Source organism: Letharia lupina (assembly GCF_014066315.1).
Source record: "Letharia lupina isolate WasteWater1 chromosome Unknown contig_13, whole genome shotgun sequence".
NCBI classification, from domain to species: domain Eukaryota; kingdom Fungi; phylum Ascomycota; class Lecanoromycetes; order Lecanorales; family Parmeliaceae; genus Letharia; species Letharia lupina.
The window spans coordinates 1,063,219-1,078,109 of NW_023502982.1; the positions used below are offsets into that span (position 1 = coordinate 1,063,219).

Here is a 14,891-nt window from a genome sequence, read left to right on the forward strand (position 1 = left end):
AAAGTTCTAACTCGTAAACGAAATTATTTAAAGCTTTAATAATTTTAAATAATTCGAAATTCTTATAATTTAGTAATTTATTAGAGTATATAATTTTAATATTTCTTCTATTAAGTATAATTATATTTTTAAAATTAAATTTTAATATCGAGAGTTAATAATAATTAGCTTACTTTTTCTATAAAGCTTATAATTATTCGAATTAACTTCTTAAATAATTTCTTATAATATTTATCTTCTCGATAAATCTATTAACTAATTTAATATCTCTCTTTACTCTTTAATTAGTAAATTAATCTTAAGAAATAAAGAATTCTATTTTTAAGCGAGAAATATATTCTTTAATAAGAAGAAATAATAATATACTCGATAAGGCGTTCTTATTAAAGTTAATTTCGAACTTTACTATTAATAATAGATTTATCTAGTTATCTTAATTATAATTAATATAAACTTTAAAATATTACTTTAGAGTAACATTAATATTCTTTATTTATTTATTAATTTCGAGATAAAATATAATAGAAAGTTTAAATTTAATCTTAATCCTTTTATATAGTCTTCTTTAGAAATATATTATAAATTAAATATCTCGATTTAAAATAATAATAAATAAATATTCTTTCTCTCGCTATATAAATTCGATAAAGATTTAAACTATTATTTTTACTTTTAAGAAGTTTAAGAGAATAAATTTCTTCTTCTTATTAAGTTTATTTATAATTATTATAATATATTAATAGAAGCGTTTATATTTAAAGTAGATAGATAATAATATAATAAAGTTAATAAAAATATCTTATTAATATTATTTAGAAATAAATAGAGATTTAAGAATATCTTATTTACTCTTTCTATAAGTTTTAAATCTCTTATAAATATAATAACTCTTAATATAGCGGATAATAAAATTTGTTATTCTTAGTTAATAGTAATATCTACTTAATTTATTATAGATTAATAATTTATTAGCGTAGCCTTCGAGTAAAGAGTTATAAATATCTTTAATAATCTTAATTTATAATTTAAGAATATCTAATATATATTGTCAGGACCAGCATAGGTGCGATACCAGTATGGGTGAGGTAGAACTAGGATAATAAGGCTACCGAACTATGTATGTGGGAAGGAGGCATGATATGGTAGGGGATGCCTCCGCCAAGGCCCGCTAGCCATAGGGCTGAGTGGTGTGTCAAGGGTACGCTCGTAACACTACCCCCCCCTCTCAAATAGCCATGGCCCCCATGGCTGGTAGACCGGAGATGCAGGCCCATTGCTTGCCTTGTATCTCCAAACATCCATAGTCGGTGTAGGCCTTGGCTGGAGATGATTGAGATCCCGGAGATGTAGCCACATCTTGTATCGGCAAGATTCTCCAAGTTCTTCTCCCGTCCAGCCTGCCTGCCGTAGGCCTTCGAAAGAAGTGAATAATTCTATCGCATGCATATGTTTTGTGCTCGCTGAAAATCCATAAAAACAAAGAACTTTTGGTGTTAGTATGCCAGGCCAAATTAGTACCTTTCTCCGGCGGCGGCGGCGACAGCAATATCGCGTCCCGGAGATTCCGCTAGCGCGTCGTCTTGCACTTTATTGTAGCGTCAAGGGGCTTCCAATTTGACGAGGATCCATGAAGAATTGAATGGATAATGACCGAAAAATGATTTGCCATGCGGTGGCCACCTGATTCCATATTTATGATGGAGAAGAAACCGATGAAATGATGCAATTTGATTGGTTGAGGCCTCCCGAACCGAACCGAGCCGCAGGCGCTAAAACTCTAATCCAATATCAAGTGAGTTTCTCCATGGGATGCCGTATAACCGATACCGATGGAGGCTACCGACGGCGACAGTGAGGTCCATAGGTGACGCACTATGGCTTCGGAAGCCCTTCAGGCATATGACAACAAGGGGAGCCTGCTTGGTGGGCCTGACATGAGGCTATTGGTGAGCAACATGGGCCTGGGGAATCGGTTTCCCAATGTGAAAAAAGGAGGCCATTCTGACATCGGATGGTTTCAATTCGTCCAAAAACACGATGTCCGAAGTATTGCCGGGTCGCTCATAGGAAGCCCTGGCAACTAAGCTCGTATGCTTCGTCGACATCCATACCGGGTTCGAAGTATTTGCCATGCTTTTGTGCATAAGCCCAGTTCTCATCCGCAAGGTCCTCTGCCTCAGCAAGACTTAAACCCTCTGTATTGAAAGTAGGGCGAGTCATGATCGAGTATTTACCCTTCTTTGCGTCAGCCTCGGCCTTTGCTTTTGCGTATTGCTCCGCGAATCTTTGGGCCTTCTTTTCGGCGAATTCCTCAGCAGATTGTTGATATTGAAGCTGCATTCTCATAATACGTTCCTTTAATTCAGACATAGTCCAATCCCTTGCCAATAGATTAATTGAGTCACACAAACGGAGTTCCGATTTCTTTCGTATATCGTTTATCAGACTGTCATTCCTGAAATCATGTTCGGCATATTTGATGAGATCACCGTAGAATTTGAGAAATGGTTGACTTCCTTGGCTTATTTTGTCGTAAGCATGTTGATAGGTTGTCTTAAGAACGGATAAGGGTACCTCATACACGTTGCTTAAATGGTCTAGAAGATCATCGACTGTAGAGTATGAGCGATATCGTCGTCTGGTAGACACGTGCTGACTGGCTTCCCCTCCAAGTCTCGCTACAACGTAGGCAATTTTGAAAGCATCGGTGGGGAAATGATCACCATTGTGGGTAAGCTTGTCTCGGATTCTCATTTTCCAGTCATCAAATGGTATTGAATTAGTGCCTGTGAAGACAGGTGGATCTGGTAGCCTTGGGCTGAGTGGCTGTCTGATTTGCTGTCGGACTGACTGTGGCGAGATTGGTCGATGTCGATTTGCTCTGAGTGTCTCGAAATCTCGTGGTATGGGTGGTGGTGGGGACGGGGGTGGAAAGGCAGAGATGCCAGCCGAGTTTTGGCCCTGCGTCTCCTCTTGCTGTCCTGGTATCTCCTCTTGATTGGTGTGGGATGGGGACGGTGGCGTCTCCCCTGGCTGACTTGATGTCTCACGATATCGCTGGTAAAGGTCCTCAGCAGATAGAGAACGCTGCACCCGTGGCATGTGGAGTGACGGCGAGTTGGGAGGTGAATATCTTCTATGTAGGTCGTCGTACGTAAGGTAGGGCTGGCCACGGTATGTAGGAGATCGTGGCCTAGAGGAAGAGGAAGCGTTCTCATGACGACGATGTGGTGGGCGATATTTTGGTGTTGATGTAGGTGGGATTGAGTGAGAATTTGAGGAAGTCATGATGTGTTGAATGTAGGTAAGAACGGAGCGGAGAAGATAGGCGTAAAAATGGCGATTTTGGCTGGGCTTCCCCGTCAAGTGTTATGGAGAGATCTCTGGAACTCCGGTACTGTGAAGGCGTGCGCGAGTCGAGAAAGGTGGTAGATCTCTGTGTTGAGTGTTGAATTTTGGCTGTAACACTCGTTTCTTGACCGATCAAGTCGCCGTAAAGACTATGAGTACTCTGAATAGTGTCCTTTCGAATGGTAGGAAGTCCGCCGGGGGTCTGTTGGTTGGTGATAAACTTTTTGCGGGGAACGGAGCGGAGAAGGATTTCTTGTATTCGATGTAGGGGACTCGGTTTTTGATGGATTGGGCTACCGTTGATAATGTAGGTTGTCTGATGTAGGTTCTTTCGAATGATGTAGGTGGTTTGTGATTTGTATGTGTGGTGGGGCTTCTGTATGGTAGAAATACCCAGCGTTTTCTTTATCAGGCTCGGTCGCTTGCTCCGAGCAGAAAGTGAAAAACCCGTTAATTCTCTTCGCCGGGGGGTGTACGAAGGAGCCTTATTATAATGTCAGGACCAGCATAGGTATGATACCAGTATGGGTGAGGTAGAACTAGGATAATAAGGCTACCGAACTATGTATGTGGGAAGGAGGCATGATATGGTAGGGGATGCCTCCGCCAAGGCCCGCTAGCCATAGGGCTGAGTGGTGTGTCAAGGGTACGCTCGTAACATATATAATCTATTATTAATATATAATAACTCGTTATAAAGATAATAATTATCTAATTTTAGCTTAAGATTATTCTTAATTATTTTAAGTAATAACTTTCTCTATCTAGATATCTTTAATTAAATAATTCTTTAAATAATATTATTATAATTATAAGCGTTTTTTATCTAATATAATAACTTAGAAGTATTAATAATAAAGACTTCTCTCGATTCTTCTATAAACTTCTCTTAAGAAGTCTCTATCGAGGTTCTTAATAATAATTCTTTATTAAACTCTTTATTATTAATATTATCTTATTTATTAAATTTATATAATATTATAATTAGAGAGATAATATTTTTTCTTATATTATCTAAAAGTATAATAGTAAGATATATAATATTCTTAATATCTTTATTAAGATTATTATTTTTAAAAATTATATAGTATTAATAATAAGTATAATCGTTATTTTTATTTTTAGATAAATCTTTTACTTATCGAGTAAGGCTATTAAATTTAATACTTTATTTTCTCGAACGATAGATAATATAGAAGTTAAATTTAAAAAAAAACTTCGTCTATCTTACTTAATAGAAGTTAAGTTATTTAAAAAATATAAAATATTATAAATTCTTATAGTCTAAAATAATTTTAATAAAGTTTTTAATAAAGATATTAACTAGTTTAGAATACTATTTCTCGAAGACTTATATTATAATTATAAGTTTCTTATTATAAATATTATAATTATACTCTATAGAAGATATCTTTTTAAAGAGAAATATTATAGATCTAAATACTTTATCTTTATCTTTTTATAATAAAATAATAATAACTATAAAATTAAACGCGTTTATTTCTAATTAAGTCTTTTTATTTAAATTAAAGTAAGTAAGTATAAAGATAGTAGTAAAAGCTTTCTTAAGTATTTTAAAAGCGAGTTATTTAAAATATTTTTAAGTCTATAAATAGATAAAGTCTTTCTTCTATTAAGTATAAGTAAAATTCGTTAGAAATATAGCGATTTTAAAATATCTTATAATAAACTTTTAGTAGAAATTAGCGAATTCTAGAAATATTTATATATCTTTAATATATCTAGATTTTTTCTATTAAGTAATAACCTCAATTTTCTTTATATCTATTTTTATTTCTTTTATTATAATAATTAACTTTAGATATTTAACTTTAATAATATAAAAGTCGTATTTATTAATATTAAAATAGAGATTAACTTATCGAAGTTTCTTTAATATCTTTTCTATATACTAAATATATTTATCTTTAATATTATTATAGATAAAAATATCGTCTAAATAGATAATATAGAATATATCTAGATATTCGCGTAAGATATTATTAATAAATATCTAAAAAGTAATAAAGGTATTATATAATTTAAAAGATATTATTATATATTTAAATAAATTATATTAAGTAAGAAATATGATTTTTTTCTTATAATCCTTTTTTACTCTAATTTCATTAAAAACGACTATAATATCGAATTTACTATATATTTTCGCTATATATAGTTTAATAAGAGTTTCTTTAATTAATAGAGAAGTATTTCAATTAGAAATAATAAGTGTATTAAGAGCTTTATAATTTATATATAATCTAAATTCTTTATTAAGTTTTTTTATAATTAGAACGAGTATTATATAAAGAGAAGTACTTAATCTAATATAGTCTTTCTCTAATATCTTATTAATATATTTTTTTATAATTAATATCTAGTCTTTAAAGAGTCTATAAACTCTTTTCGATAATAGAATAACTTCTTTTTTAAGATATATTTCGCAGTTAATAAAGCGATAAAGAAGAAGTTTATTAATTTTAATAAAATTTTAAATATTTAACTATTTATAATATACTATAGAAATTTATTTCTATAGCTATTTTATAGTTAAAGATTTCTTTCTTAACTTATAAAAGAACTTTTTATAATCTTCTATCGTAATAGCGACGATATTAATAATAAACTTCGCTTTCTTATTAATAAAATTAAAAAGTTATTTGAAATCTTTAGACTATATAATAATAACTTAATTCTTTAATTTTTTAGTTATCTTAATAAAGATATAGATAAAGATCTCTATTATATTCTTTTTCTTAAATATAGTCTTTACTATATAATTTAAATTCTTTCTTAAAAACTTATTATTATTTTGAATAATAATAAATTTGCTATATAATAAATAGTTAAATATATAATAATCTAAATTAAATATAATAGTTTTAAATCTAAAAAATATATAAGAATTATACTATTCTAGCTATAATATTTCTAAAATAATATTAAATTATTTTAATAAGATAATTAAGTATTAAAGCTCTTCTATATAATCTTCTAAAATAAATTTTATTAAGACTATATATATAATATTAGAAATAAAAATAAATTTATTATTAACTAGTTATAATTTATAGAATTATATTAATATTACTTTAAATAGCTTATTTATTTTAATAAAAGATATATTTATAAAGCTTAATATTAAAGCTTCGATATTTAAAAGATAATTAATCTTAATCTATTTTATTAATATAATAATCTTTTTATAAAAGTCTAATTAGCGTTTATTTTATAAAGAGGCTTCGATAATAATAATATACGCGGATAAAGAGATAAAAGCGAGTATTATTTTTATTTCTAACTCTTTAATTTTTATATATAAAACTTTTAAATCTCTAACGACGATTTAGCTAAAAATATTTAATTTTTTAATTTTTATAATAATTCGATAAGAATATTCTTTTTAATATTAACGGCTTTTAGAATTATATTAATTTATTCTTTTATTAATAAATCTATATTTTTATATAAAATACTATTATCGCTAAAATAATATTTAATCTTTAAATACTTAAAATATCTATCTTCTTTTTAAATTCTATCTATTAATAATTTAGAATATTTATATTTTTATATATAGAAATTTTTAATAGTAATATTATTATTTCTTCTAGTAAAGAAAGTATTACGCTAATTATTTAAGGAAATAAATTTTTTATTAATTTTATTAATTTCTTTCTTATTCTTTAGATTTAATATATTATTAATAACTCGAAGATTTATATCTAATACTTATAGAAAAATAATTAATTCTTAAAAAATATTAAAAGATTATCTTAAAATTCGATATTTTAGATATATAAAGATTAATCGTTTTAAGTTAAATATCTTATAGATATTAATAAATCTTAAGAGAGTAATAACTATAGAGAGTTATATATAGAAATTTTTAAATAATTTCTTCTTATCTATTACTCTTATATTAAATTTAGAATTAAATATCTTAATATTTAATTTAATAATCTTATTATATATTTCGAATATATTATCTAATTTATTAATTATTTTTTAAACAATTTAATATAGATCTAAGATATCTTTATTTACTCTTATTTTAATAATATTATATATAGTAAATTTATAATAATCTCATATATAATCGATTTTTTTAAATTTAGTAAAAAAGATTATAGCGCTTTATCTAAATTTCGCTTTAAGATATTAATATTAACTATTTTACTTATTTTAATTATTAATATTATAAAAATTCGAGATATTAAGATATCGTTTATTTAATTCTATATTCTCTACGCGATTCGTAATAAAGATATAGTATAAATTTCGATAAATACTATTAATAAGAATACTTGACTAATAAGATATAATCTTTATATTTTTCTTATTAAAGTTTTTTAAATTAACTAATATATAAGATTATTACTCCTTTAATTATTACTCTTTATACTTTAAATCTTACTTAAATTTCTTATTTTCTTTAATAAATTTTATAATATTAATACGATATCTATTATATAAATCTCGAAGTCTATTATTAATTTCTTATTTATAAAATAATTAATTATTATTATTATTTAACTAAGTAGTAATTATTAATATCTTTATTTTAGTATAAGCAATATTCTAGTTAAGTTCTTTATTTTATTATTAAAGTATCTTAATATTATAATTAGTAGTTCGAAAGCTCTCTATTAAAGTCTTTAATTTATTATATTAAATATTAGAAATATTAATAATACTTTTTATAAAGTTCTACGAGTTAGTAATAAATATAAAGATTATAATTAACTCTTCTTCGATAATATTCGTAAGTTATACTTCGATATAATCTAAACTAAGTTTAATAATATATCTTCTAGAGATAGAATACTTTCTCTTATATCGTAGAAATAATCTAGCTTTACTAATATTTAAAACCTTCTTATCGAAGTTCTTAAGTTTTTCTAAATAATAACGTATTTATAACTTACTTATAACGATTTAACTTTAAGTATTATCTAGATTTAAAGTTAAGAGATATATAGCTAATATTAAATTAGTAAGTATATAAAGAAGATTTAGTCTAAGGTCTATTTCTTTTAATATATTAAAGATATTTATTTTCTTTAGATTCTTATTTAATCTAATTAGATTAGTCTTTATATAAATAAAAGATTTTTTTTAAATAATCTTTTAAGTAGTAAGCTCCTTTAGCTATAGCTACTAACTTCTTAATAATATACTTTCTTCTTAACTATATATTTAGTATAACTAATAAATAAATCGCTATCGCTTTAGAAGAAAGATAGATAGTATTATATTAAGAATTTAATAATATATATAATAACTTTATATTATAGTATAAAGAGAATACTATCTATATAGAATTATTATAAATATAGACTTTATAGTAAGATAGAAAGGCCGAAAGGCCTTAGCACGCTAAGCTCAATTAGGCTATAATATAAGTAAGATTATAAGGTCGTTGAAATCGTAATACTTTTAGAAGAATATAACTTTTTTATAGCGAAAAGTTAATAATCTTAATCTATAGTCTATAAAAGATTTATAATTATTCTTAATTGAGAAAAAACGCACGCCTAGATAATTAAAAGAAAAATTAATTAAGATTTTAAATTTATCTCTATTTATCGACGATATTAACTCTATCTAAAACGACTAATCTTTTAAAATAAAATAGAAATTTAAAATTAATAGCGATTATTATTTTATTAAAAACTTTAAAATAATTTATATAGTCTTATAACTCGATAATAAGATTATATAATATATAATATATAGAAGACTTCGAAACTTTATTAATTTATATTAATCTTTTATTAAGATTATAAATAAATTAGTTAATATTTATAAGAACTTAAATCGACGTAATAATATATTATATAATATATATACTCTATAATAAAAAATCTAATTCTTTATCGATTTCTATTTAAATCTTATTTAATTAGATATTATTCTTAATATTAATAAAACTCTTATATTAAAAAATTACTTTCTTAAGAAATTAAAAAAGAAATTAAGAGAGTTATAATAGATCGTAGAAGATTTTACTATCTTAAAAACTATAAAAGAATATTTTCGAAAGCTAAATAATTTATAATGTGTTAAATATAAGAATTTTAAATCTATAAAGATTACTATTAAGTTAATTATAATATAAATATTAATAATAATACTCGCGGTTAATATATATCTTATACTTATTATTAAGTCTAATTTAAATATAATTACTATATCTCTAAATATTATAATTAATTTAAAGTCGAGGGAATTAATATACTATAACTGCGATAAAAAAGATTACTATCGAAAGAACTATATAATAATTACTTAAATCGAGATCGGTAAAAAGACCTTCGAGAAAGTACGACTTTACGCGATAAAAATAAACGAAGAATTCGAAATTAATAATATCGATACTACGAGTAATAATAGTTCTTTTTTAAATTCGAAAAATAAATAGCCTCTTTCAAAGTTATAATAAGAGATACTTATAAAGTATATCTAATAGATACTCTTAATAACGCCTTAGTATATCGTTCTTTCCGTATAGAAATTACGCTATCTTTATAAGAGAGAGAGTATTTATTTTAAAACTCCCTTATAGATAGCGAATATATCGATACTTATATAGTTATAAACGAGTTTTTAGTCTTAATAATATATAAAGTTTTATATCTAGAATTACTCTTATTATTATAATTTAAATTACTAAGAAGTTATAATAATTAAATTATAAAACGATTAATTATATATTATTTACTTTCTATAATAATAATGAAAGATTATTAAGAAGAAATATATCTAATATGAATTATATTATTAAAATATAATATAATAATTAGAAAATCTTAAATAAATAAATATAAGATAATTCTTAATATATTATAAAATAAGATACTCTTTCTACTTAATCGATATAATTATAATAATAATTAAATATTAATAATAAACGATCTCTTCTTTCTATTAACTTCGAAGCTTTAACTATTTATATTATCTACTTTCTTATCTATTATACTAAAATAATAAAGCTTTTCTCTATCTATCTACGATAATAAGATTAATTTAGATATCTTCTTATTAAATAAAAATAAGAATAATAAGAAGCTTAAGTCTATTAATATCGCTAAGATTAATATAGCGATCTACTATTAATTAGCCTATAAAAATAATAATAAACTATTTATATTAATAATAAATAAGATCTATAATAACTTATTAATATTATATATATCTTTCACTATATAGATAACTTATAAACCTCGTATATTAATTAATAAACTTTATTCTTATAATTTAGAAAAGAAATATAAAAGATATTATAATTCTAACTATCTTATTTAGATTAATAGTATTAATAAGATTAATTCTAAAAAGATAAGATATAAGTTATCTTCGAAGTATTACGATTATCTAAATATTTTTAATAGAATTAAAATAAATATACTTCTCCTATATTTTTCTTATAATTATAAGCTAGAATTTAACGATAGCTTTAATAAAATAAAACTTTTAAAAAGTAGAATCTATTTAATATTAGAATATAAACTAAAATAAATAAAGAAGTATCTAAATTAATATCTAAAGAAGAAATTTATAATACTAAGCTATATACTATTCGCCTTACTTATTCTATTCGTAGAAAAGTTAAATAAAGAATTACGTTTTTATATAAACTATTAAAAGTTAAACGCTATTATTAAAAGAAATTAATACTTAATTTTACTAATAGATAAGATTTTAATAAGAATCTAGAGATATAAATATCTTACTCGATTAGATATTATAGCCGCGTTTAATAAACTACGTATATATCTCGATAGTAAAATTTTTATTACTTTTATTACCTCCCTTAAAGTATATAAATATCGAATTCTTCTCTTCGATCTAATTAATAACTCGATTATATATTAATAATATATAAATAATATTCTATTCGAATATCTAAATAACTTTTACTAGATCTATCTCGATAATATATTTATTTATAATAAGATAAAAAAGAAATATATTTAATACGTTAGATAAATCCTTTAGAAATTAAGAGATATCGATCTTTAAGTAAATATTCTTAAATGCGAATTTTATATCTAGAAAATTAAATTTCTAGATTTATTAATATCTATAGATAGGTTATAAATAGATCTTATTAAAATCTAGATTATTATCGAGTAAACTATATCTACTAATCTTAAAAAGATATAAACCTTTATTAGATTTTATAATTTTTATTAATAATTTATTAAAGACTTTTTTAAAATAATTAAATTTATAGTAAAACTTATAATAAAGAAGATTATATTTAATTAGTCCTTAGTATATTAAGAGGTTTTTTACTTTCTTAAAGTCGCCATTACTAAAGCTTTAGTCTTACATTATTTTAATAAAGTAAAAAAGATTATTTTAAAGATTAACTCTTTCGACTACGTTAATAAAGATATTTTTTTTTAATATAATAATAAGAAAGTGCTTTATTCGATAGTCTTCTATAATAAAAATCTAATCTTAATCGAGTATAATTACTAGATCTATAATAAGAAATTATTAGTAATTATTCGCTATCTAGAATATTAGTACTTTAAATTAAAATATATAAATATCTTTATTAGAATCTTTATCGATTATAAAGAATTAATATATTTTATTAAGAAAAGAAACCTTAGCTAACGCTAGGTCTAATATTTAGATATATTATTAAAATTTAATATAAAGGTTATTTATCGATTTAGATCTTAAAATATTAAGATTAATATACTTATATAAATAACTAAGTATAAATTAATTAATTTTAAAAACGAATAATTACGCTAATAGTATTAAATAATTCTTATCTCTAATTAATTAGAATTAAATAGCGAATATATTAATATATATATAATTAATAACTTTATTTATTATAAAGTAATAAAGGCTAATAAGAAAGATAAATATATATAAAAATTCGTAAGACTATCATCGAAGATAAGAATAAGTTTTAAGGAATTACTCTTAATAAATACTTCGTATAAAACGGAGTACTTTATTATAAAGATTATTTATAAATATTCAATAATATATATATTGATATTATTCGAGAGATATACGATTAATTATTCTATAACCATCTTAAAGTAATATATATCTATAAATTACTTAAGAGAAAATACTATTAGCGAGATATAAGAATTATCATAGCCATTTATATTAAGAATTACTATATTTATTAGAGAGTTAAAACACCTCGCGATCGAAAATATAGTTTATTATAATCTCTATTAATCTTATAGAAATAATAATAAGATATATTAATCGACTTCGTTATAGACTTATCTATATTCGATAATTATAACGCTATTTAAATAGTAATTAATTAATTTATTAAGAAATATTACTATATAGCCTATTTTAATATTAATAAAGATATTATCGCTAAAAAGATAGTTAACTTACCACTTAAGAAAATATTTTATTTATATAATCTATCGACCTTAATAATATCAAATCGAGACTTTTAATTTATAGCTATTATATAAAAGTCTTTTTATAAAAAATTAAATATTATAATTAAGCTATTAATAGTCTTTTATTCTAAAATTAATAAATAAATCAAATAAGCGAATTAGAATATAAAATATTATCTTTAAATATATTATAATTATATATAGAACGATTAGATAAGATAGCTATTTATTATCGAGTTTATTAATAATAATACTATCTTATTAATTATTAATATTCTATCTTTTCTTATAAATAAGAGATTTTATTTTTAAATAACTTTTAGCTCGAATATTATCGACTATAAGATTATATCTAAATATCTTCATACTACTTAGATAAAGAATATTATAAATTATATAAAATAAATTTTTAAGTATATTCGAAGTAATATAAATCGCGCTTAGAAGACTATAGTTATATAAGTTAATAAGTATTAATAAAAGATTATTTTTTAAATAGACGATAAAATCTTTCTAAGTAATAAGAATATTACTTTTAATTATTCTTCTCGTAAACTAAATTATAAGAGACTCGATCAATTTAAGATTATAGATTTTATAAAAATTTTATATTATCTAGAACTTTTATTAAGTATAAGAATCTACGACGTCTTTTATTCTAATCTCTTAAGTCTTATAATAAATAATCTCTTATTAGAGTAGATAAATTCTTTATTAAAGTATATTACTATTAATAATTAAATTAAATAAATTATTAAAGAAATATTTATCTTTAAATTAATTTATAGCTATCTTAAATATAAAGTTAAGTAAGAAAATCTCGATAATAATCTTATTTAATATAATATAAACGATAATAAGTTTAATAATTGCTAAGATTTAATAGATAACTTCTATAAGTGATATCTCGAAGAGTCTTATCTATAAAGAATTAACTAATAAAATTTCGAAACTATCTCAAATACCCCGTTTTTAATTAAATTGAAATTATTCGATATCTTCGCAATAGCCTCATTTTTTCTAGATCGAGAATCGATCTCTCAGATCTATATTAATCGAAAATTACATTATATATAGCCTTTCGCGTAGAGTCCCCTTACTAATTAATATCTAAGCATCTTTCAAAGCTATAATACGTTATTTATAAGTCTTATTATCGCTATCGATAGCCTCTATTAATATCAATTATATAATACCCTACGAAGAAACTTACTTAATATTAAATTAGGATTCTTAACGTCTATAACTTAGTTCGATTCGAGAATCCTTAATTAATTACGTCGTATTATTTTATCGATATTCATTTTACTTAGATATAAACTCGAAAATTACTATTATTTATCTCTATATTTATAAACTTTATTTTCGCTATATTATATCGATTTTCTTTCGACTAAGCTCTCTATATATATTTAAACTATAACTAATAATATCGCTATAGTACAACTAAGAAGAGCTATTATCATTACTAATATCGCTTTTAAAAAAAATATTATACTAGAAAATCCCAGATACAATTATTTCTTTATTGCTTTTATTATTTTTCAGGCGTTAAGCGTATATATATACCTATTTTTCTATCTTTTTACTCACTAATTATAGAATATAATTTAATAAAGAAGAGAAGTAGTATTATAAGCGTATTCTTAATATACTTCTTAATTCTATAGCTAGCGAGCCTTAGCGAAGGTATTCTCTATTATATTATATCTTCTTTTTATCTATATAGTTCGATATCTTAATTATCTTATTTAATATATCTATATTAATATTATATCTATATCGATTTTAATAGATATCTTCGTTAAGATATTAGACTATAGAATTAAGTAATTTAAGTAATATATTAAGATTACGCTCGTAATACTATACTCTTATTATTCTTTTTTAATTTTTTATTATAATTATATCGTAGCTATATCTTTTTTATAAGTTTATTCTTTTTAAAAATAATTATATATCTCTTAATAATAGTATAGCTCTAAAATTCTATATACTATTATATACGTAGAATAAATATATTAAATAAGATATTTATTTAATTATTAAGAGATAGATCTAAAGCTATTAGAATTAAATAAGAAATATAAGATTTATAATAGAATAAAAGTCGATTCTACTATTATATTCTTT

At 23.2% G+C, this 14,891-nt stretch overlaps 1 protein-coding gene across 1 annotated transcript; it reads right to left on the reverse strand.

Annotated features, from left to right (window-relative positions):
• Nucleotides 1-2,061: 2,061 nt before the first annotated feature.
• HO133_001732 (uncharacterized protein) lies at nt 2,062-3,288 on the reverse strand (the record flags this gene model as incomplete). The annotated part of the gene is made up of 1 exon (XM_037292660.1): nt 2,062-3,288. The coding sequence occupies one exon, from the start codon at nt 3,286-3,288 to the stop codon at nt 2,062-2,064; it is 1,227 nt and encodes a 408-aa protein (XP_037151199.1).
• Between the last annotated feature and the right edge of the window lie 11,603 nt (nt 3,289-14,891).